The sequence below is a fragment of the Zootoca vivipara genome, chromosome 8, assembly GCF_965207765.1.
Source record: "Zootoca vivipara chromosome 8, rZooViv2.hap1.1, whole genome shotgun sequence".
NCBI classification, from domain to species: Eukaryota; Metazoa; Chordata; class Lepidosauria; order Squamata; family Lacertidae; genus Zootoca; species Zootoca vivipara.
This window is the reverse complement of record NC_142591.1, coordinates 4,374,210-4,397,982: the sequence shown is the minus strand read 5'-3', so window position 1 is coordinate 4,397,982 and position 23,773 is coordinate 4,374,210. Positions and strand designations below refer to the sequence as shown.

General features: G+C 46.1%; 2 protein-coding genes across 2 annotated transcripts; one reads left to right on the top strand and one right to left on the bottom strand.

The window, feature by feature from the left end:
• Window positions 1-1,891: 1,891 nt before the first annotated feature.
• Window positions 1,892-13,036, bottom strand: IK (IK cytokine). Its single transcript, XM_088675014.1, has 20 exons — window positions 12,935-13,036; window positions 12,011-12,077; window positions 11,137-11,229; window positions 10,320-10,379; window positions 9,550-9,717; window positions 9,352-9,466; window positions 8,340-8,410; window positions 8,045-8,091; window positions 7,768-7,931; window positions 7,551-7,659; window positions 7,070-7,109; window positions 6,487-6,706; window positions 5,972-5,990; window positions 5,742-5,819; window positions 4,942-5,023; window positions 4,626-4,683; window positions 4,092-4,180; window positions 3,762-3,870; window positions 3,240-3,274; window positions 1,892-2,346 (listed from the first exon to the last, which is right to left on the bottom strand). Exons 1-20 carry the CDS (start codon window positions 12,948-12,950, stop codon window positions 2,319-2,321), a joined length of 1,668 nt encoding a protein of 555 aa, XP_088531140.1. The 5' UTR covers window positions 12,951-13,036; the 3' UTR covers window positions 1,892-2,318.
• Window positions 13,037-13,753: 717 nt separating this feature from the next.
• Window positions 13,754-23,744, top strand: NDUFA2 (NADH:ubiquinone oxidoreductase subunit A2). Its single transcript, XM_035103473.3, has 3 exons — window positions 13,754-13,871; window positions 21,573-21,679; window positions 23,585-23,744. Exons 1-3 carry the CDS (start codon window positions 13,765-13,767, stop codon window positions 23,674-23,676), a joined length of 306 nt encoding a protein of 101 aa, XP_034959364.1. The 5' UTR covers window positions 13,754-13,764; the 3' UTR covers window positions 23,677-23,744.
• The last annotated feature ends 29 nt before the right edge of the window (window positions 23,745-23,773 follow it).

Below are 23,773 nucleotides of genomic sequence, written 5' to 3'. Positions count from 1 at the left end.
TCACTTGAGTGCTGGTTCAGTATACCACAAAAAACATATTGTTGATGAAGGGCAAAGTGCAAGTGATGCCATACTATGCAAACAAATGTAATGTTAAATAGCTCCCTCCAAAGCTCACCCACCCAGGGAAATCTAGCACTAAGTGCTCAATTGCCTTTTTTTTTTTAAATTACTTTCATGTTTTTTCAGTTTTACAGTTACATCTTCTTTTCCAAACTATATACAGTCGTACCTTGGATCCCAAATGCCTTGGTTTTGGTTCCTAAACACTGCAAACCCAGAAGTGATTGTTCCGGTTTCCGAACGTTCTTTTGGAACCCGAATAGACAGGGCTTTCACAGCTTCCAATTGGCTGCAGAAGCTTCCTGCAGCCAATCAGAAGCCGTGACTTGGTTTCCGAATGTTTTGGAAGCCAAATAGACTTCCGGAACAGATTCTGTTCGACTTCCAAAGTATGACTGTATAATAAATCAATTTGACTTCCCACCCAGCATTTCATGACACTTCATGATACATCTTATTTGACTGCATATACATTAGATCCTTCACCCAATTTTCCATACCCTCTTAGCTTTCATATTGTCAACTGTTGGTCACAAAGTACCCCTGCCTGGAATTTATGTGCTCAATTGACTTTCATGCAGTTCCAAATGAACTTTTTAATCATGCTAACAGTGGGACAAGGTATCAGCCTAAATTTGCTTCACCTTTGCACTAGAAGAGAGAAAATGAAAATGAAGTTTGTGTGGGGATTTGATAAAGGGGATACTTTATCTCTATTAGCAGCCTCTTGTGTCCTTGAAGGAAGTGTTTTCTCACACCACAATCGGTGGTGCTTCAAACCCCACAGAAATTGATCTTTTTGTCTCAACTTCATTGAAATGAATGTACTTTGATTAATACACTTCCATATCCAAACGTCTAGTGCAGGCATCCCCAAACTTCGGCCCTCCAGATGTTTTGGACTACAATTCCCATCTTCCCCGTCCACTGGTCCTGTTAGCTAGGGATCATGGGAGTTGTAGGCCAAAACATCTGGAGGGCCGCAGTTTGGGGATGCCTAGTCTAGTGTTTGCCTTTCTACAAAAGCCCAAGAATGAGGAAGCAGCCAGTGTGCTTCAGCCTTCCTTTTCCATGACCAAATTAGCAGATTTTTTAAGAGACTTTGTTAACCAAGGGAAACTATGGCTCATCTCCTGCCACAACTTTGCCCACCGATTGCCAAGAGTGGGACAGGCACCCAAGCACCTGTATGCCAGCCCAAAAGCCCAACTGTTCGTTGAAGAAGATGCTGAGAACATCCAGTAACTATGGAATGTCAAGGGTGAAAGGAAAAGTCAAAAGTAGAAGGGAACTGGCCTGATTGAGTACTTGCCAGTTTGAGTTTCTAACCCTAATAGGGTTACTTATAATATAAGGCAGATGAGTATCTCAACTGTGTGGTTAAAAGACCAGATTTATTCTGCAGTTTTCCACACCAATGCCTGGTAATGGTTTTAAGTTATGCAAATATTATTCAAATAGAGCTGATTTATGTAACATTTATACAAGTGACAGAAGTACACACAATCCCTGTTGTATCTGATCAAGACATGCTAGTTAGTATAAGATATAAGATCGCTGTTAATGTTAACCTCCCTGTCATGTTATTTTTGGAAAAATATTATTTTTAATTAAACTGTATCCAAATGTTTCCTTTTCTTCTCTGCAATCTGTTCCGTATTTAACTTTTTGTTTATTATAAAGCAGTTGAGCTTCCAAACTTGAGAAACAACAGTATTCTTTTAAATGCTCCCCTAGAGACATTAATGAGCTGGGAGTGAGGAGAAAAACGTAAAGACACTGCAGAACATTATTGATTGACATCATATTCTAACAATCAACTCAAGACTTGCCATAATGCTTTTAATAGAATGAAGAAATTATTACTTTCCAAAAGCAAATACCCCCCCCCCTCATCATACTATTCAAGGAAAGTCTTAACTGCATTACTGTTTACAAGAAAAGAAAAAGATCAAAAGGTTTGTAATACAGACATCAATAAGAGGTTTTATTGCATCTTAAAAGGATTACAAGACACAAAAACCTAAAGTACAGGCTCCCAGCGAACAGGCACCAGTGCTGCCAATACAGGACAAGATGTGGCAAGAAGGTTCCTCAGCAGACTCAGCAGCTGGCCTTTGTGCTTATATGCCCAAGACATGATTCTGAGAGCAGGAAACAAATTAGCTTTGCTCCAGAGCAGGAAGAAGATCTAAACACTTCCATCAAAGCCCCATTTCCAGTAGTGCTGAAGGGGCCAGGAGTTCACGGTAACTTCAATATTTTGGTCTCTTCACCTCAACCCTGAAAATACAGACATTTATGAGACGCATGATACAGAAGAGTCCAACACAGAATGCAGCTCGCAGGAAGTAAAATTTACAATCAGTGGGACTTCAGCACTAATGCAACTCTCCCAGGCATGCTCTTGAGTCTTCAGAGTTGCACTCCATCATAGAAACAGACATGCTCACTAATGCGAAGAATCTGCACTTTGTGCAGTAATACATATCACCTTTCCAAGCCATGAGAACAAAATATGGCCTTCAGGGATGGTAACATGCAAAGGTACTAAAACATACAAAAGAATCCTTCTGGCAGGTGCCAGATCATAAAACCTTTTTCTTCAGCTAACAAGTACTGCAGAGGCAAGGCTTCTGCTAGAATCCAGTTACAAGCAGCGCATCAGAACTAAAGGACCAGAGGAGAGCTTCAGCCTTTTTTACAAGGCTGACATGGTGAAGACTGAATGGGCAGGTAATTTCAGTGGGATTCTGATCTATCGGCACCCACATATTGCTAGCAATAAAACCGTAAAGGGGTGGGATGAAATAGCAGATAAACTGCTTGGGCAAAACTCTACAGCTGCGCACCCACAAACAATTCTGAATATTCAATTAAGAGGTGACAGAATAAAGGTGAGGCCCTATTTCAGGTTTATGTGCACCCCATAATTAATGAATCATAGTTGAGGGTCTGGACAATTGGACTTGTGAAAGGTGTAATTTGGCCTCACTTTTTAGGAATGAAAAAAATAATGCATGGGTCAGAGCAAAAACCTTCAAGGAGAATATTCCTCAGTCCATACATGCTGAACCCTCACCCCCCTGGATCACAAAACCACCATAACTAAGTCACAGCACTCTGTTGAAGACCCATACAGCAGCAGATTCCCAAGTAAAAGCATTTCTACTAACCCATCAGCCTCCAACTTCTTCCTTTTCTCGATGATCTGCAGAGAAGTTATAATCACTGCATTACAATTACTGTATTATGTATACAGGGTTGTATCCAACAACATAATTAAGTTTGCACAAGGACTTCCACTTGCACAACAAAACTTCCCCTCCCCCCACATGCCTCTCAGATCTGTTCTGGAGCAGGTTTGGGGGCAGCACTGGCAGAGGGCAGTTCCATTGCGCAAACTAAACCACTTCATTAGACTGCTCCTCTGCTTTCCCTTGTGTAACAGATCAAATGCCGATGTAGCCTGCTAGAAATCAGTTGTTTTCTGTTATGTGTTGTTGCATGCTCCTTTGCTAAACCTCAGTGCAACAACACATAACAGTAAGCTGGCCAAAGATCCATTCTCCTCTTAATCTTAAAATAAACTCTGGAAAGTGTCTGTGGTACTCTGAATAAAGTTCTGGAAAAAACCCAGCACATTCAGATGGGAAAAGGGAATATAACTAAAGAGCCATTCTACTCAAAATGCTCACCGCACTGATCTTTTTCCACTGCCGATCCAACTCCGCTTTGTCATTGGTCTCCTTGAAACGACGCGTCTTACGGCCTTCAGACATCTTAATTCCATACTGGAAAGCCGCTCTAGGATAAAACAGCAAAAGCTCTAAAATGGAGGTGAAATTCCTTCAGCAGCAAGGCTAGGTTCAAAAAAGCCTTCCCATGGTCTAAATATACATTCCCACCAATGTTACAGGAAGCAGCTGGCTTGTAAGGTTCTCCCAAAAGGTCAAAATGTTGGACCCACCATAACCCACTGCTTCTGCTTCTCCCATTCTTACCCTCAGGACAAGTGGCAAACTTACTTGGGAAGAGCCTCTTTGTTATTCATGTACTCGCTATATTCTTCTTGTGTGTCAAAGTCCCAGCGACCAAGGGGTCCCTTTTTATTTCCCTTGAGGAGCAAGAAAAAAAAGATAAACTTAACATATCTGTGTAGGAGAACCATATTTCTGCAGGCCTCCCTAAGAAACAGCAACCCAAAATTCCATTGGACTCCCCACAACTATCTTGTCAAGGAGGAACATTGAAGACCACTCTGACCCTTGCTATAATAGTTTTCTACTTGCAAGGAGGTTGGTTGATATATTGAGGAGGACCTAGGGTGGGGAGAGGATTAGTCCCACACAGGCAGCCTGAAATCTACAAATTTCATTCTGCCACAAGCCAGGCCACAGTGTGAGGAGCTGCCACCACACAGTCCAATGGAAAATGTGAAATCTTAGGCAGTTCAAAATCTACACTCTAGGAGACATCACAACTAACAATATTGCCCCCAAATATCAGCCCCACCCTGAAGTAGAAATGCTTATCTTGAAACTAACAAATTGACAGTTTACCTGATCCATTTTGCTGTAGTCTACTTCTTCATCACTGTCCACAGCCATGTCATCCATGCTAAAAAGAAAAGGGATACAATTGGATGCTCTTATTTATACTTGCAGCCCCAAGTCTGGATAATTCCAAGTTTCACCAATTTGCAAAGACTCCAGATTAATATAATTTGCTAGCCAGTGAAGAGGAGTACTTAATCACAAATACTGCAAACAGCTGCCCTTAATATTGGCCACTAAATATTAGGATAAGGCAAGTAAATATACTGCTTGGCTTCATGTGGTTCCCCAGAGCCCACAACCCATTTCGAGGAATACTTACGTTGCAGGGTAGCATTCAGCATAGCTGTTTGACATCCCAAAGAAGTCGCCCAATTGCTTTTTGTCTTCAGGCTTTTTTAATGTGCCCAAAGTTAAGGGAACATATAATACAGGCATATCTAGAGTCAGAAAGCATCTGACATAGGATAGTGTTGTCACCCAAAGTAATTTGGGAGTTTAGATCTATATGGGATGGCAGGAGAATAGAAAAGAAGCAGTCCTTGAGAGTCAACAAAGTCCCACATTTTTCCTTAGCAAGCCAAGGAGATAATGGCCCAAAAATTTGATGGTAAGAGATGGACCCTCCCCACTTGCTCCAATTCTCCATCTATAGCAGCTACTTCTTTACGGACACCAGCAACACATAAGGCAAGTTACAGGTATTTGGAAATACCTTTTCCCTACACTTGTTTGTCTCACATTGGTAATTAAAACACTCTACCATGTTAGTTCAAGGCAAGATAAATCTTCCCATCCCACCTTGCTCTCAGAAGCCAGTAGCCAGCAGCTTCTTGGTCACTTGAAACATACACGGATCTCAAAAAGGAAAAGTGGGGAAAGGATCTCCTATGAACGACAACTGAATACTTAAAACTAAATGCTTCTGCCTAAAGGACCAGTGTCTTCTGGAGCTTTCCCAACTACACAAGAGGAAAGTATAACCTTCAAATGAAGGTCTTGAGCCTAGAGCGAGAGACAATTTTCTATAAAAGAGGCTAGTAAAGATACATCAAACAGCCAACTGTAGCCATTTGCACCCAGTGCCAGCACACATTTGTATATGCATATAAAAAGGATATGATTCTGGCCCTTCCCAGCCAGCTGCACCAGCAAACTTCTCATTGATTGATTTAATCAACTCTTTGGCTGAGCCAGGTCCTGGAAACAGTTTCATAAGAAGGTTAAGAAAGAAGCATACCTTTGGTTCAAAAGAACCTTTTATTTTAATGTTTGAAATGGTTAAAAGTTAAAATGTATAAAATTGTGAAAAAACCAATTAATGTTATTTTTTAAAAAAGAAAGAAGCATACCTTTGTCGATATCAATAGGCTAAGGAGGAAAGAAAGAGCACATTACTCTAACATGGCAACTAAAAAGCAAGATGAACATCAGCCTTTTGTTGGGAGCAGGGTGAAGTGGTGCAGGCCTGTTAAGTGCTAATTCTTCTCCATACACAGTATACTCCACTGCCTTCTCTCCCTTGCCTCTCATCCTGAGCCCAGATTGGAAAATCTGCACCATTTAACACATACAGTCTCAACTTCTTTAAAACAAATCACCAGTATCAAATTATCCCTACCTCTAGGAGGATTTTATACTCATTTTATCACTGCAAGTTCCGGTAGTGGTTGGGTGCCAGGCAAAAACATTCCTCTTCTTCTAGCTGATTAAACCATCTATGTCCTTTTAAATGTGGGTGATTATTTATTGTTTGTTACTATGTTATGTATTTTTGTGTTTTTATATTGTAACCAGCCCTGTGACCCTTGGGAGGAAGGGAGGTATAGAAAGTTGTCATGGCCAGAGTACAGTACTGTCTGCTTACCTCATCATCAGCTTTGGGTTTCTCAAAGTAGCTGTGCCTCTTCTTCTCCTCCTCACGTTCACGCTCTCTCTCTCGGTCGCGCTCACGATCTCTCTCATGTTCCCTGTCTCGCTCTCGCTCTCTTTCCCGCTCTCGGTCCCGTTCCCTGTACCTCTCTCGCTCCTTCTCTCGTGGCACTTTTGCCGCAGATGGCACATAATCACCAATGTCCTCAAAAATACTTTTTGCCAAAAAGATACAAATTAAAAAGGCATGAAACGTAAATATACACTAGCCTCAATGACAGTAGAACATTTCTTACAGGCTCCTTGAACAAATTACTCCATCAATCAATCCTGCTACCAATCTGATGGATCCCAAGGTGGCTTCTTCTTGCTAAAATATTACTGTTTCCTGCACTCTGGGAGAGTGATAAGCCAAAATTAGCCCACTTATTCCCTCCCAAGGTCTGCTGGAGGAGCCTTCAAGACCTCTCATTTCAACCAAGTAAGAGCTTCTCGTCAAGGGTGCCAAATGCAATTAAAAGGAGTCTTGCTAAAACCCTGGAGGATAATCCACCCAGCAAAGAAGGCAGCTTACTTACCTCATATCTGCTTCTGGAGGTTTCTTTTCATCTAGTTTTCCTACAAACAGAGAAATCAGAATAAGCCTACTTCTGTATTCATGTTATCCGTTTCAGCTTTGTTGTCTTAGGAGGGGATAATGAAAACACTATATTGCAGATATATGTGACATCTGTGCATTGTGGCATGTGAAACTACATGCTTGACAGTTGCGGTCACTCAGCTTGTGCCTCTTCACCTGCCAAAGAGGCAAGAAGATGCAGATTAAATACAGTTCACACTAACTTCTCCCACTTTAAGTGGTTTCCTCAACTAGGAACTCATCCCTGCAGGGTAAAAAACAACACTAGCATCAGAATTCTGATAAGCAAAATGTCTGGTGTCTCCCTGCCATTTGTTTAATTTGTCCACATTTTAACGACACTTTCCCCGTCAATGCCCCTTGTGCTTATGGGAAAAGATCCCGTCAGATCCGTACATCCCGTCAGATACAAGGCCCACCTTTGTCTTTCTTCTTCAACTTTTTGTTACGAGTGCCTTGCCTCAAGTAGGAAAGAATCTGGGTCAGTTTACTGATCACGATGTCATTTGTAGTCAGTGTTGTTTGGGCCTAGAAGCAAAGTCAAAGGTATCAGACCCCAATAGATAATGTGTGCCTCATCATACACACAAGAAGAAAAGCACCTGCTAATTCAGAGAAAGCATTCATAACTTTTACCTCCATGGTAGGGCAATCTGCCTTGCTTCGGATCAAGGTGGTAGGAATATCTGTGTCTGCATATTCATCATCAAGATCCACCACATACGCCATCCTCCCTGGCAGGAAGAGCTCATTTCGCTCATATGCCTTGCTCTTGAATAGCATCCGGTAGATGTTTCGACCTAGGAAGGATGGGGATTTGGTGACACTAGAATATTTCAGCTACTTGCTCATGGTACCATGATAGTCACAACATTGCAACCAAAGTACATAGAACATATATGAACATGCCTACCCAAACGAGTCTTGAATTCAATTTTGTTTTCTGGATCTTCATCTTTTCTAAGAGAAACAAAATGAATAGATATAATACGCCTCTTCTCTAGACTACATTCTCTGTTAAACTAGAACAGGCATAGGCAAACTCCGGCCCTCCAGATTTTTTGGGACTACAATTCCCATCATCCCTAACTAACAGGACCAGTGGTCAGGGATGAAGGGAACTGTAGTCCCAAACATCTGGAGGGCCGGAGTTTGCCTATGCCTGAGCTAGAAAGTCACAAGCCAGAGTTTGTCTTGTTACCACTTACTTGGTTTCTTTTTGGGGCTTCTCCATCAGTTCCTCTTCTTCCTTTTCTTTGCTGGAAATCTCAGCACGCACCTGACCAGAGAGAAATTTTCTTCAAAATCCTAGCAGAGTCCCAAAACCCAACAAATTGGATAAGGTATAGATGCCCTTTATCTTACACGTTGGCAAAGGAATGTATGTTGCTCTGGAGTTACCTGTGTGGCAGTATCAATTGGTAATCTACACAGAAGATATGAACCTGAAGTTATTTGCATGAGTCTGTGCCAGTGTTACGTTACTCCTGGTTTTGTTACTAATTTTGGGTGGGTGTGATTTTTATCACACCATGTGTGATCTGTATACAATGTATGTATATGAAGACCTCAAAAAATGCTACTCTAAACTATAATTTATAAACAAGATTGTAACTGAAAAACAAATAAACAGTAGTATTTATTTATTTGTAATAGCCTTAATCTCTTCAGGAAGAGATAAATTACCAGCACAAGGTGGAGGCTGAATAAAGTCAAATTTCCCCCACCTGTTGCTTTATTCGCATTTGAAAAATACAGTCAGTGGCCATTCAGACAGAGGAAGTACCAGGTGACCACATATATGAAGTAATTTATCTTATGCAGTTATACAACTGCAAAACTGCGTAACTTAACAACCAACAACAATCTCTTAACAACCAAATCTCTAGCAGCCAATAAAAGACACTGAAGATTTATGAAATATGTTCTTCAGAAAAAGCATTGCAGAAAATTAGCTCTTAAAGCAGAGAGCATAATCCAGAGTTATTCCAAAATTCTAGACAAGTTTAATACTGCATAGATTATCATAGTGTTCTTGATCAAACAGAAGTAAAAAAATCCTTAAAGGGACAGACATTACATATCAAATATGGAATGGTGGCAAAGGGAATAGCAATTTAGCTATCAACAACATGCATTACTGGAGAGCTCACTGAACACATGGGGAAGAGGTTCTCCAACTTGAGAATTGCTGACTTACTATTGTATCTTCTGGCTTACCTTCTGTAGCAAAGCAAAATCCAGACCCTTCACCAAGTGAGTGTGCTCCATGTCACCACCCAAGAATTTGGACTCCTGAATCAACTGGCGCCTCTTTTCTGCAGCTGATTTGTCCCTAAGGCAATAAAAATAAACTCCATGACATCAGAGCCACATTGTATTGCAAAGCAGAAAGGCAAAAACAGTAACTGCACTCACGCTTCTGCAGTGGGTCCCACTGCCCTGTAGTTAGCAGTTGTGCTGATCAGCTCTGTTTCCTCGTAGTCCTTGTTGACACCATCTCTTCTCTCCTTTGCACGGTCCCTGTATTTCTCAGCCAGCTCCCTCTCTCGCTCAATCTCTTGTTGGCGTAGCTTTGCATAGTAGCTGGTGTGAAAAAAACAAACCGATTATCACTGAAATATTCAGACCATGGTATTATAAGAGAATTCCCAGTTCTCTTAACAGCTTCAGAGATAATAGCTAGAATCTCGAAGGCTTGTCTCTGGCATCTCCAGTTATAATGCCTTTTTCTGGACCTGCCTCCCTGAAGTGATGCGCTACACATGGCTACAGGTTTTATAGACATGTCACCAATACTTCATGCTCAATGATTTCAAAGGCCACAGAAAGATCTAATAAGATCAAGAGGATAAACAATACCCCACCAAGCTCCAAGTGAATCACTGACTGAAGTCACAAGTGTAATCTCAGCACTACAACCAGGGTAAAAGTCAAGATGGCAGAAGCACAGAAAACTAAGAGTGTCCAAGTGTTTCTGAAGAGGTCCACCACTATAAAGAAGGTAATTCAATGGGGATAAATAAGGCATAACATTTATTTTAAGGTCAATTAATCACTGGGTATCCCTCTCTTAGCGAGGAGACAGCCAAGCGCCCGACGTTTTCTGGCAGGGTTTTTTATATAGGATTTCCCCTCCACATTAAGGAAACATTAGGAAAGCTTTGGATCAAGATCTCTCAATTTACCTTTTCTTTTTTCTCCTCCGAGCAGCTGGATCTTCATCTTCATTGTACTCTCTTGGCATCCTAAACAGGACAAAAAATTGTGCTCACAGAATGCCCAACTTTGAGAGTGTGTGCTAGGAACATGCTTGGGATAGGTCATTTCATGCCATTTAATAAAACAACTAGTTCAGTCAAAGGAAGCCAAAGGTGACCATGAAAGCCTTCCGAGTAAGAGTTTTGAGGATGCTTTAAGATTTGCATATAGATTTTGAGAGCTAGGTAGCATACTGGCAAAACCTAGGAGCTGTAAAATCCCCAAAACAAAATTTATCCCAGTCATATATGGTAGCGTTCTCTCAGTCTCTGCCCATCTCATTAACAATTTAGGATAATACTATCTTATCTCTCATTGCTCTAAGGAATGATATAATGTATGTGAAATGCTTTGAACACTCAAAAGCAGGGGTAGCCAACTTGATGCCCTCTTGGTAGCCAACTCCCATCAGCCCTAACCAGCATGGCCAATGATTGGGGTGATGAGAGTTATAATCCAGCAACATCCAGAGGGCACTAAAACAATACTGCTGCTCTAAAGTGTTATATTACTGCCAAGCATGATCACTATTGTTTTAAGATCAATGTATTAGCCTCATTAGATACCTAATTCTGAATTTAGTTTCTTTCTATTTTGTGCCCAAATTATACAGAATACACAAACTTATGCCAAAACGAAGTACTGTACTGAATAAATATGTACCAGCTGACCAGGGGTGGGCAGGGGACAGGGAGAAAGACCTCAACAAAGTTTTGTTAAATAATACAGAAATTACATGCTTACTCATGATGGCGAGACTTGGAAGGTGGTGCAGATGTTGGAGCTGCTCGTGGGGTCATAAGAAGTTTTCGGAAGTCTTCATTGGTCAGTTTAGATCTAGAATAAAAACAATTGTGATTTACTGCCAAAAAACCCACAGTTCATTATCCTGCCTTCAACACATCATGATACAAGATTTACTGAAGGACAAAAACTTTCCAAATTCCATTTTATGATACCAAATAGCCAACATGTTTGTATGGACTGAAAAACCTCTGCAAGCAAAACAAAAACAAAAACACAGGCATCCATTGGCTATCCTGTCTTCTTCCATTGGTTGAAGCAGGAAAATTAGCTGATGGATGGTGGGACAGTGGTGGGTGGGAGGACACAGAACAAAAACAAAATGCATTAGGGCCATTGCAGGACACACTATTGTTCCATCATGATTTGGTAGCTGTAATGAACTACACATCATAAGAATTCCACTTATCCAGTTCTTTTGGTACTTTGCAATAGTAGTGGCATGAATCCAGAACTTTTCAGTAGTCTTGCTAGCCGGGCTCATGGTTGCCAAGACCCCTTATCCCTAACTACATGCTGCATCTCTGTATGAAGCTATGGACAATCCCCTGATCCCACCTCCAGTTTCAAGTTCAGAATTGTCCATGTGGCTGCCTTGGGATTCACTATCCCAGCACAACTGGTAGGATAATCTCACCCCTCCCCAGCTCTAAGGTCGAAAAAAGAAGGATGGGCAATCCTTGAATCACCCTTGTTGGAAGCCAATAAAACATTCACCACAGTGAGTAGTTTAGAGACACTTAGACAGCAGCAATGAATAAAAACAGGACGCTTGAACCATCTAATACAAAACATAACTAAAAGTTCTACTCACTGGTGAAAGGAATGAGAATCATCCACCTCATGGCCATCTGGGGCCAGAGGATTAGAGAACGGCTCACCTAGAAAGAAGAAAAAGAAGTAATTCCAAGCCAACGCAATACACATGCTGTGCTGCCAAACATGTAAACACACCATTTGCATAGATTATTACAGGGTTTTCATTCAGAAATTAAGCCACCCAGAGAAAGAGAAACAAACAAACAATGAAGATGGAACTTCAGTTTGTCAGGAACTCCGGCTCTGCAATGAGTTGTGTGACCAGCTGCTATCTCTGCTCCAAGTAAGTGATTGAATACAAAGTTAGCAAAGAGCAGGAGGCTCTAAGAGCAGGAGTGAGGAACCTACACACACACAATGTTTTTGAACTGCAATTTCCATCAAACCCAGCAAATGCGGCTAACGGCAAAAGTAAAATGGGAGTTGTAGTACATCAGTGCCTGGAGGGCTGCAGCGTTTTCCCCACAGCTACTCTGGGTTGCCACTGCCTACCCAAGGCAGGATCGCCCCCTACCTTCCCAGCCACCCCGCAGATTAAGCCCCAGGCAATGTGCCACAGGAGCAACTAAATACATTTATCTATTTACCGGTATTTCACAAAATGTACACATCCCTTGGTGGTTGTTAAAACAACACAAAACCCTCAGAGCGGTTTACACAAAGGTGAGGCGATAAAATCGAGAGATTCACAACCCCACATAGGAACGTGGAAAGGATGTTTTCGGCAGGCGCCCCAAAGGGGGACACGGCGAAGGCGCCTGCCTGGTCTCAAGCGCAAGGGAGTTCCGAAGCGCCGGGTCCACGGCCGCGCTCTTCCGGGGTCGCGGTCGGTGCCTCATCGGCAACTATATCCCCCCTCCACCGCTCCCCCCCCCGAGAAACACGGACTCCCGCCCCCGCGCTCTCCGGGGACACTCACTCTCCCGCTCCGGCATCTTCGCTCTCGCCGCCGCCGCGGGTCTCGGCCTGAGGTAAAAAGAAGCACAACAACAACGCAGCGAAACCCCTTCGCTTTTCCCACAAGGCACCGCGCGGCGGAAGGAGGCGGGGAAGCGGCACAGCCTATGACCCACAACGCCCTGCGCGGAGATCGAGAATATAGAGAGAAATAATATTATATAAACCTGTCTGCCATTGCTTCAATAGCAAAATTCCGGGTTTACTTGGGAAGCCACTTATTATTATTATTATTATTATTATTATTATTATTATTATTATTATTATTATTATTATTATTATTATTATTTCCCCTGGCAGGGGGTTGGGGCGTGAAAATTGACGCTGGAAATCCTTGTTTACCAAGAAGATAAGCGGTTCCTACCTTCTTCTGACTTGGGCTTTATTTCATGTGGTCACACACACTCACATTTTATTTTATTTTTAAATAGCCTTGCCAATCCAAAATAATTGATATACATTTAGACTCGAGCATGAAACATTGGGTTTCCAATGGGTTGACCTTTGGTCGGTCTCTATTCAGCCCCAGGGAGAGAGACGTCGGGCGGGGATAGAATTAGAAGTTCCCGCATTGCACCTTTGTATATCACTCTATTTATTAAGTCTATGGTTCGGTGCAGCCGATTGATTGATTTACCCACAATACCACGCGACTCCCCAGGAGAACTTTGCATAACCACGCCCGTCGCGTTGTGCTGGTTGGCCGCGAAGACGACAAGAATAAACCAACGGGACGCGCCGATTGGCCAGCAGGTTGAGCTTCGGGGAGCGGGGGGAACTCCGAGTGCCAAGATGGCGGCCTCCTCAGCTGCGCGGGTCGTTCAGGGTGGCCTCTCTCGGAACCTCAAGGAGATCCGGATCCACCTCTGCCAGCGGTCGCCGGCCAGCCAGGGGGTCAGGTACGCGAGAGGAGGGGAGGCCTTTCCCTCGCCTGACAGCCCGGCCTTCTCCGCTCATTTTTTTAAAGGTTGCAACTTGATAGGTCGTGGGGTGTGGGGAGATGCTCACAGCCAGCTTTATTATAATAATTATTGTCACTGTCACATATTTACTGTGCTCATGTCCCGCTTTTTTCCCTTTCAGGGACTTGAAGCGGCTTAGAGATAAAAAATTAAGAACCGCTAAATAAAAATAGGAAAAGCAATAATTAAAAACAATTAAGTATTCATAGAATTCTTAGCCTCTCTCTGTTTCGCAAGGTGAGGTTTGCTGGTTTGCTTAGGGAATGGGGGGCGCCGGCGTGAAAGGCAGTTAACAGTGGCCGTTAGTTGTCCTTTTGCATGTTCGTATCAAATACTTGAAAAAACTCCCGGAACAAGGCATAGTGGACTTGTACTCAAAAAGGAATCATAGAATCATAGTAGGGTTGGAAGGAATCCCAAGGGTCATCTAGTCAACCGCCTGCAATGCAGGAATCTGAACTAAAGCATCCAGGGCAGATGACCATGGATGCTTTATCTGAGATTCCTGCATTGCAGGGGTTGGGGTGTGTGTGTGTGTGTGTGTTAGAATAAAAACAGCAGAGCACCAGCTTTACTACTAGGAACGGACATTGGTTTTGAATCACAAAAGTAAAGGTAAAAACCATGTTGATTAATAAGGGGGAAAGCCCAAAAGGTGTATTATTTTTATTATTTATTAAATTTGTATACCGCCCTTTATCTGGATCACAGGGCAGTTCACAGCGCAAAAATAAAAGATAAAAACACAAAATATTTAATAAATCAAGAACAAAACCATACAAATAACCCACATTTTAAATGATAAAGGATGTTAATCAGCTAATAATATTAGAAGCAATACCTTTACAAGGCCAACTCGTGCTTTAATGGGGGGGGGGAGCGGGAAGAGTAAAAAATGAGGCTCTAATAAATACTCCTATCTTGGCAAAGGTGCTGTGGGTGACCTAACACAAATTTTGGTAATTTGATTTGGATGTATCCAATAGGTCAACCCACCTTGAACATCTTATTGTTATAGCAGCTAACCAGCCGAGCAGAGAAGCCACAAAGCCAAGTCCAGTGCTGTTCTAGTTATCGTTATATATACAGTATATGCCACTGAAGAAGTTTGCTAAAGCTTAAACACATCTGGTATCCTCAGGATATACTGAACATTACTGGATTATATTAACCTCTTTTAGGCTACTAGAATTTTTTTAAGGAAAAAGGTGATACACAGTTAAACCTCGGTTCCCGAATGGCTCCGTTTTCAAACATTTCAGCTCCCAAAACCGAAAACCTGAAAGTAAATGCTCCGGTTTTCAAACTTTTTTGGAAGCCGAACATCCGACACGGCTTCCGCTTGAGTGCAGGATGCTCTTGCAACCAGTTGGAAGCCGCTCCTCAGTTGTTGAACATTTCGGAAGCCGAACAATCTTCCGGAATGGATTACTTTCAACAACTGAGGTTTGACTGTACTAGTCATATTGTTTTCTTCACACCTTGCTGAGCTTTAGCTCAGTTTTTTAAAAACTGTGTTCATGGGGAACTGGGTTTTTAAGAAATTTGTAATGTTGGACAAGCTGCACTGAAATACAGTGTACTTATCACTACAGCTCTGGAATTTTGTTGGATGTGTTTGGAGCACAGCCAGATGTTTAAAAAATGGCAAGACCCCTAGAACATGCGCCCCAAACCCTGTGCTCCAGATAAATACAGTATGGGAAGTATTCTCTGAATGTTTGACACTTGAAAGCCACTATCTATATTGTCAGAGGGCCTGGTATGGCTACTCTAGAGTAACGACTCCAGCATGGTCTTTTAAGGTTTTTATTAAGTGCTGATTATTTACAGTGTTCAGAGCAGTAAAAATGCATCCTTAAGGTGAGGTGTCTGAACTCCCGAATGGCGATTGGCGCGTTTTCTTCCAGCACCACAGCTTTGGCAGACCCAACCTCTTCCCCCTACGTTTGCGTCGCAATTCGGGAGTTGGGGGAATTGGCCTCCCCCCTGTGCGTCCAACTTCCTGTCCCACCTGCGGCTTGGGCTCCACAACCTTGCCTGAGCCTCGGACACCACTTCCTGACTCTCCGCTGGAGGCAGAGCTCTCCTTACTCTCTCCCGCGCTTGGGGATGGGCTGGAACTTAAGATGGGAGGGACTTCCCTGTATCCCTCGTCCCTCACATCCATCCCCCTCCCAGGCTCCTCTCCCCCCCTTCCTAGTGGCTCTCCGCTTGCTGGGGACGAGTGAAACCCCAAGAAGTCTGTGGCATCCGAGCCTGTGGGTGTAAAAATTTCCCCCCAATCCTGCGATCTTTCTCCTTCCCCCTGAGAAGACGGGAATCCCAAGAAGTCAGTGGCGTCAGAGCTGGTGGGAGTAAAAATGTTCTGCCAGTCCTCTCCTGCCTCTGACGTCGTTGACCTCGGTGAAACCCACACCTCTTCTTCCGTGTCCTCAAATTCCGCTTCCCATCTCCATGGAGAGCTCCTGCCTGCTATCCCTTCCTCCTGCCCCTCCCCCTCTCCTTCCCTTTCCATGTGCCAGGGCTTGGGCCTGTGGGGGAACAGGGCGTGGAACTCTTCCACTAAAAATTCCTCAGGTACTTCTGTGGCCGGTATCCACTCATTGTGGGACGGCGGAGTGTCCTCCCATGCTATCAGGTACTCCAGTCCTCTCACCCCTCTCCTTGAGTCTAAAATCTCAGTTGCCTCATTGAGCTGTCGGGCGTCTCCCGTCTCCCCCCCTCCCTCTGGAGGCTGATCGCTGTCCCTGAACCTGGTACTTTCCCTGTACGGCGACAGCAGCGATCTATGAAACACTGGGTGCACTCTCATGTCCTCCGGCAGTGCTAGCCTGAAGGCTACCGGGTTGACCTGTTGCGTGACCGTGAAGGGGCCCAGCCTCCTGGGTGCTAACTTCTTGCATCGCCCCCTGGTGGGAAGACCTTCCGAGGATAACCAAACCTTGTCCCCCACCCTGATGACCTCTCCCGGTCGCCTGTGGCGATCTGCCCCCTTCTTGTACGCTTCCTTGGCCCTCTCCAAGTGTTCTCTGAGCTGCTGGTGCACCGTCTCCAGGTCCTCTGCCCAATCCTCTGCCTGTGGGCCCTCCTCCTCCTCCTCCCCCTCCCTCTCCGGGAAAGATCTGAGGTCGCGCCCGTAGTTGGCCTTAAAGGGCGACACCCCTGTGGAGACGTGCACCGCATTGTTGTAGGCAAATTCTGCCAGTGGCAGGCGATCCACCCAGTCCGTTTGCCTCTGGCTGACGTAACATCTCAGGTACTGCTGCAGAATGGCGTTGACCCGCTCCGCCTGTCCATTGGTTTGCGGGTGCCTAGCCGTCGACAAGCTGACCTCCACCTGCAGGAGGTTCATGAGCCGCCGCCAGAACCTGGAAACAAATTGGCGGCCACGATCCGAAATAACCCTTAAAGGCAATCCATGCAGTCTGAATACGTGGTCAACAAACAGTTTGGCCGTCTCTTCTGCCGAGACCGCCCTGGCACACGGTATAAAATGGCACATTTTGGACATGAGGTCCACCACCACCAACACTGCGGTCTTGCCCCTGGACGACGGCAGGTCTGTGATGAAGTCCATGGACACTACTTCCCACGGCCTGTGCGGTGTGGCTAAGGGCTCCAGCAAACCTGCTGGTGGCGCTCTGACCACCTTTGCTCGCTGGCAGGTGTCACATCCCCTTACATAATCCCGAACATCCTCCCGCACCCCTGGCCACCAGAAGTGTCTCATGACTAGGTGAGTGGTTTTGTCCCTTCCAAAATGACCCGCCGTTGGGTTGTCGTGCATCTGCTTGAGGGCCTTACCTCTCAGCTGTTTGGTTGGTAGGTACAGGGCTCCCTTGTAAAAAAGCAAACCCCTCCTTTCCTCAAAGTCTTTGGCCTGCTCCCCCCCCTCTCAGTTCTCTGAAGATGCGGGTGGCAAATTCATCAGCTGCTGTCAGTGCTGTGAGTTCTGCCTCGCTCACCACTGCTGCTCCGCAGGACCATGCTGATGGGGGGAAAATATGCCTGGGTGCCGGTGGCAACTCCTCCTCCATGTACTCTGGCTTGCGGGAGAGGGCATCCGCCCTGACATTCTGCTCTCCCGGGATGTAGTGGATGGAGAAGTTGAAGTTCGAGAAGAACTCTGCCCACCGTATCTGCCGCTGGTTGAGCACCCTGGCAGTTCTCCAGAACTCCAGGTTCTTGTGGTCTGTGCACACCTGGATGGGGTGCTTGGCGCCCACCAGGAAGTGTCGCCAGTGCTGGAACGCAGCGTGGATCGCGAGAAGTTCCCTGTCAAACACTGTGTAGTTGCGTTCCGGCTGGGTCAGCTTCCTGGAGAAGAAGGCACAGGGTCTCCACTCTCTGTTGGCGTCCAGTTGCAACAGAATCGCTCCCAGAGCCTTGTCCGAAGCATCTGTCTCCAGGCGTAGGGGCGCATCCTGCACCACGTGGAACAGGTGCTGGTCTGAAGCGAATACCCTCTTGAGGCTTTCGAACGCTGCTTGCGCCTCTGGTGTCCACCGGAACTTCTGCTTGCCTCTCAGGCAGTCGGTGATAGGAGCCGTGACGCGAGAGAAGTTCTTGATGAACTTCCTGTAGAAGTTCGCGAAGCCTAGTAGGCGTTGGGCATCTTTGCGCGTCCTGGGGCTGTGCCAGTCCAGGATGGCCTGCACCTTGTCCTTGTCCATCGCCAGCCCCTTGTCTGACAGCTTGTAGCCTAGGAAGTCCACTTCTTTGGTGTGAAACTTGCACTTCTCCAGCTTCACATACAGGTGGTTGTCCTTCAGGCGCTGCAATACCTCCCTGACATCCTTCACATGCTGCACTGGGTCATTGGAGTAGATAAGGATGTCATCCAGAAAGACCAAGCAGTTCTTGAAGAGGAGGGACCCCAGGACGTGGTGCATGAAGGCCTGGAAGCATGCTGAGCCCCCTTGCAACCCGAAGGGCATCACCAGATATTCAAAAGAGCCCAGAGGCGTGAACATCGTGGTTTTCCATTCATCACCCTCCCGGATCCTAATCAAGTTGTACGCCCCTCTTAGGTCGAGCTTGGTGAAGATCTTGCCCCTGCGTGCCGCTGTCAGGAGATCATCCACTCTGGGCATGGGGAAAGCCACTGGCTCTGTCACCGAATTCAGCCGTCTAAAATCCACCACCAGACGGCGCTGTTGCGTGTCTTTCTTGTCCACCCAGAAGACCGGGCTGCCCCCTGCTGCCTTGCTTTCTCTGATGAACCCCCGCTTGAGGTTCTTGTCGATGAAAGCGCGCAGATCCTCCAGTTCCTGATCTGACATGGCGTACAGCTTGGCTGGGGGTATAGTTGCCCCTGGCACCAGGTTGATCTGGCAGTCAAAAGGCCTGTGTGGGGGTAGGTGGTCGGACTCCACTTCGCTGAAGACCTCCTGCAGGTCCCAGTACGGCTTGGGTATTGCCTCACCCCCCTTGACGTGCATGGTGGCCACCGTGGCTATCGGAGGCCCCTCCCCTGGTTGGTGCTGCATGCAATGTTCCAGACAAAAGTCCGATCCAAAAGTGATGCATCTCTGGTGCCAACTTATGGAGGGGTCGTGGCGCGTCAGCCAGCTCATGCCCAAGACGATGGGGGGGTCTGAGATGGTTGTGACGTTGAAAGCCAGTGTCTCTGAGTGCCTTCCCACCGTCATTCTCATGGGGGGGTTTGATGCGTGATGGCCCCTCCCAGCAGCTCTCTGCCGTCAATGGTGGCCACGTGCAGGGGAAAATCCAGCTGCAGAAGTTGGATCTGGTGCTCTTCCGCAAAGTTTCTCGAGAAGAAGTTGGCTGAGGCACCACTGTCAATTAAGGCGAGGACTGTCAGGGGATAGCCATTTGGGAGCGTGAGCGTGACTTCTAGAACCACTCCTGCTCTGGGAGGGGTGGGCTGGCTGTGCTCCTCTCTGTGCGGGTGGGCGGGCGGGGGCTGTTGTCTGCTGACTGTGCCTGGCCGCTCCCCCTTGTCTCCTGCAGCCAGGCTGTCTCGTTTCCCTGCTGTGGTGCTGCGTCAGCTGGGGAAGGTACAACCGTTCCCGCCTTTCCTTGCCACTCTCTGCGATGAGGGCAGTCTCTGACGCGATGCCGGGGGGAGTTGCAGAGAAAGCAATTCCCGCCTCTTCCCTCCTTGCGTCTTGGCGCCGCCGGGGTTTGAAAAGCCCCCGCGCGCGCTCCTCCGATCTCCATCGGTTCCGGCTCTGGGCTTGGCCTGGGCGGGTGTGGGGGCGGGCCCTGGGGTGGGGTTTGGTGATGTGGTCTGTCCTGGGAGCGTGGGAACCAAGGTTTTGCTGCGCGCGTCGCTTGTTTGTCATTCCATCTGGATTCCTGTCTCACCCCCACCGCTAGCGCCGCTTTGCTTAACTCATCCATCGTTCGCGGTTTGGGACCTCTTGCCAGCTCATCCTTAACGTCTGCGTGCAAACCCATGTAGAAGGCTGATTTCACTGGCTCACTTTGCAGATCCCACCCCAGTTTGTGCACCAGCATGGTGAATCTCGCCCAGTAGTCCCTAACTGTCGATTTTCCTTGTGTTAAGTTATGAAGCTCCTCTTTAGTGGCCTCCATTTCACTGTCACTAGCGTACATTATTTTTAAAGCTTCTAGAAATAATTTTGCGTTCTTCATGCAAGGATTTTTTTGCGCGATGAGCGGTCTTACCCATTCTCGGGCGGCCCCCGTCAAATGCTCTATGATAAAGGAGACTCTGTGCGCGTCATCTGGGAATTCTGCTGCATGCAATTCCAGCGCATAATTTATTTCTGTCTCGAATCCTAGGTACTCCCTAGGGTCGCCGCTAAACTTGGTGACTAGGCTCTGTCCCCTTCTCACTTGGACTAGCTGCGGCTGGGGCACCCCCCCACCTCTAGCGGCTTTCTCCTCTTCCAACTTTTTCTGTAGGTCCAAAACCATCACCCTTAGCTGTTTCTCAGTCTCCTCTTTTGTCCTCACCTGGTCCACCAGCTTGTTCAGCTCCTCCTGCGCCCCTCGCGCTTCCTCCTGAGCGGCATGCAATTGCTGCTGTGCGTGCGCTGTGAGGTTCTGCAGCTCCTGCTTCGCTGCTTCGGCCTCCAGCCTCCAATGCTCAGCCTCTTGAGCGCTCATCGCTGCACTCCAAAGTAGCCAAAAAAAGATTCGGGAGTTGCTGTCAGAGGGCCTGGTATGGCTACTCTAGAGTAACGACTCCAGCATGGTCTTTTAAGGTTTTTATTAAGTGCTGATTATTTACAGTGTTCAGAGCAGTAAAAATGCATCCTTAAGGTGAGGTGTCTGAACTCCCGAATGGCGATTGGCGCGTTTTCTTCCAGCACCACAGCTTTGGCAGACCCAACCTCTTCCCCCTACGTTTGCGTCGCAATTCGGGAGTTGGGGGAATTGGCCTCCCCCCTGTGCGTCCAACTTCCTGTCCCACCTGCGGCTTGGGCTCCACAACCTTGCCTGAGCCTCGGACACCACTTCCTGACTCTCCGCTGGAGGCAGAGCTCTCCTTACTCTCTCCCGCGCTTGGGGATGGGCTGGAACTTAAGATGGGAGGGACTTCCCTGTATCCCTCGTCCCTCACATCCATCCTACTGACTTTTCATGAAAGTGTAGAACACCCTCCGCCTAATGCATGCTGGTGTGTTTGCTTCTTGTTTGCAGAGATTTCATCAAACAACATTATGTGACTTTAAAGAAAGCAAATCCAGATTTCCCTATCCTGATCAGAGAGTGCTCAGATGTGCAACCCAAACTCTGGGCTAGATATGGTGAGTTTGGTGGGGGGTGTATGTTACAAGTTTGCTATACAATTAGGTAGAAATAATATGTTGGACAGTTTAAGTATTAGTCTTTCCTTGAGGAATAAAGCTTTTCAGCCCTGCCTGGATTTTTATTGTTGAAGGCCACTAGCAAACACTTCTCGGACAACTCCAGCCCAGTAAGCCACTTACACTTTCTCCCCACAACTGCTCCAAATCTGCTCTGTAATGTTTTCTCTCCTATACAAATAGATTGTGCCGGAAAACATTTCCATTGACAGACAACAGAAACCTTGGCAGTTTTTTCAAATGTTGGCTGGTAGCTTACATGAAGTATCTAGTGCAGGGGTCCCCAGACTTACCGGCGTTTGGGCCGGTTCCCACCGCGCCGATCACGCGGCGGGCCGGAGGGCGGGGGAGCGCGCGCCCGTGCGCATGCGCACGGGCGCTTACTGGCGCGGCGGCACGCTTCCAGGGTGGGGAAAGCGCCGAAAAACCGTTGTGCGCATGCGCGTGGGCCTCCCCCGACCCGGAAGTGCACCAGAAATGACTTATTCCGGGTCGGGAGAGGCCCATACGCATGCGCACAAAGGATTTTCGGCGCTTTTTTCCCAACCCGGAAGAGCGCTGCCGCGCTGCGCACCGTAAGAGCGGGCGGCAGCGGCGGGGGTCGTCGCGGGCCGGATTGGCAGGCTAATTGGGCCGCATCCAGCCCCCGGGCCGTAGTCTGGGGACCCTGATCTAGTGGGAGCAGAGCTGGCACTCTCTTCTGATAGAAATATTTCAAATATGTGTCCCCAGGGTGCTTTCCCCCCTGGAGTTACCTTTTAGAATTTTTAAACAAAAATGTTTTTTTTTTAAAAAAAACCGAGTTAGAGAGCTGCTTTTGTTAGACAAGGAAATTGCTGCATCTCTGTAATGCAGAAGGGATGAAGAGAAAATGGATAAACATAAGACAGGAGAGTGGATAGAAATGGTCTGTGGCTGCCAGAGAGGAAACTTAATTGAGCACATGGCCTATGGCAAATAATGAATTATCTCCCTCTCTCTCCCCCCCACCAAAGGGCTCTTGTTTCAACACTTATCCCACTCATTTTCTTCCAAAATAGGAGCTGTTGAAAAAGTTCAACAGTTTTTAAGTTTTAAAGTAAACTTAGCTAGTCTTGACTTAATTAAGGCTCAGGCCCAACTTAATATTTCTGATACCTGGCACCATGAGGCCTCTTTACTAGTACTTTGTCAGATACATCTAAATGGAGAATAGTGCCATATGAATCAATAGTGTCAGTCCTACAGCAGACTAGAGCGTTCTCAATAGCTAAAGTAGCTGAGGACTGAGGTGATAGTGAAAACCTTTCTTCTAGCTTTATCTGATGTGGCAGCTTTGATGTCAAGTGGGTGGTCCACAAAGTGTGGGGGAGCTAAGGATGGACCTGCTGGCCAAATCCTGTTCCCCACCCCTGAAGCAGAAGTGAATGTCAGCTTTCCTGAAAAGCATTTGTCTGCACCACGTCTGTGATAGCGCATCTAAAACCAATGCAGGTTATAGGTGGAACACATCCCCCTTGGGCACTGCATTTCAGTTTTTAATGTAGTGGTTCCCTGAAAGTAGAAATCCCTGTATCATGCATTGTCTGTGCAGGGCATTTTGTTCCCTAACACTGCTTGTCAGTGAAATTGTAGGAAAGTGAGGCTGCTATGTGTATGCATTTCCTGAGGTTTTTTTGTTTTTGTTTTTTTGCTGTACCTACATTTACATCTGAGTACATAGTAAAGCAGAGCATGTCTAAAGGGAGCTGTTAGCAGTGTAGGTTGCAAATATATGGTGGCTCGATAAAAGTGTCTGAAATCATTTCTTCAAATGAAAACCGTCTATGGTATATGCCTTTCACCCAGCTTTTGTGTTTTCTTCAGCGTTTGGCAGAGAGAAGAGTGTGTCACTGAATAACCTAAACCTGGACCAAGTTGCCAAAGCCTTGGAGAATGTTGTTAACAGCAAAGCATAAGGAAAACAAATGGCAGCTGAATTTAAATCAACTTAGAAAATAAAGCTGAAGTATCTTGTTTAAGCCAAGATGGTCCCCTGTAAGTTGATTCTTCTCA

Excerpts from the sequence above, each read along its gene's own strand:
- NDUFA2 (XM_035103473.3), top strand. The coding sequence starts at position 13,765 with ATGGCGGCCTCCTCAGCTGCGCGGGTCGTTCAGGGTGGCCTCTCTCGG. Across the intron at positions 13,872-21,572 it reads CCGGCCAGCCAGGGGGTCAG|AGATTTCATCAAACAACATT; the intron begins GTACGCGAGAGG and ends TCTTGTTTGCAG. Across the intron at positions 21,680-23,584 it reads CAAACTCTGGGCTAGATATG|CGTTTGGCAGAGAGAAGAGT; the intron begins GTGAGTTTGGTG and ends TGTTTTCTTCAG.
- IK (XM_088675014.1), bottom strand. Across the intron at positions 7,660-7,767 it reads CAGATTGCCCTACCATGGAG|GCCCAAACAACACTGACTAC; the intron begins GTAAAAGTTATG and ends CTTTGCTTCTAG. Across the intron at positions 3,275-3,761 it reads AGTGGAAAAAGATCAGTGCG|ATCATCGAGAAAAGGAAGAA; the intron begins GTGAGCATTTTG and ends ACTTCTCTGCAG.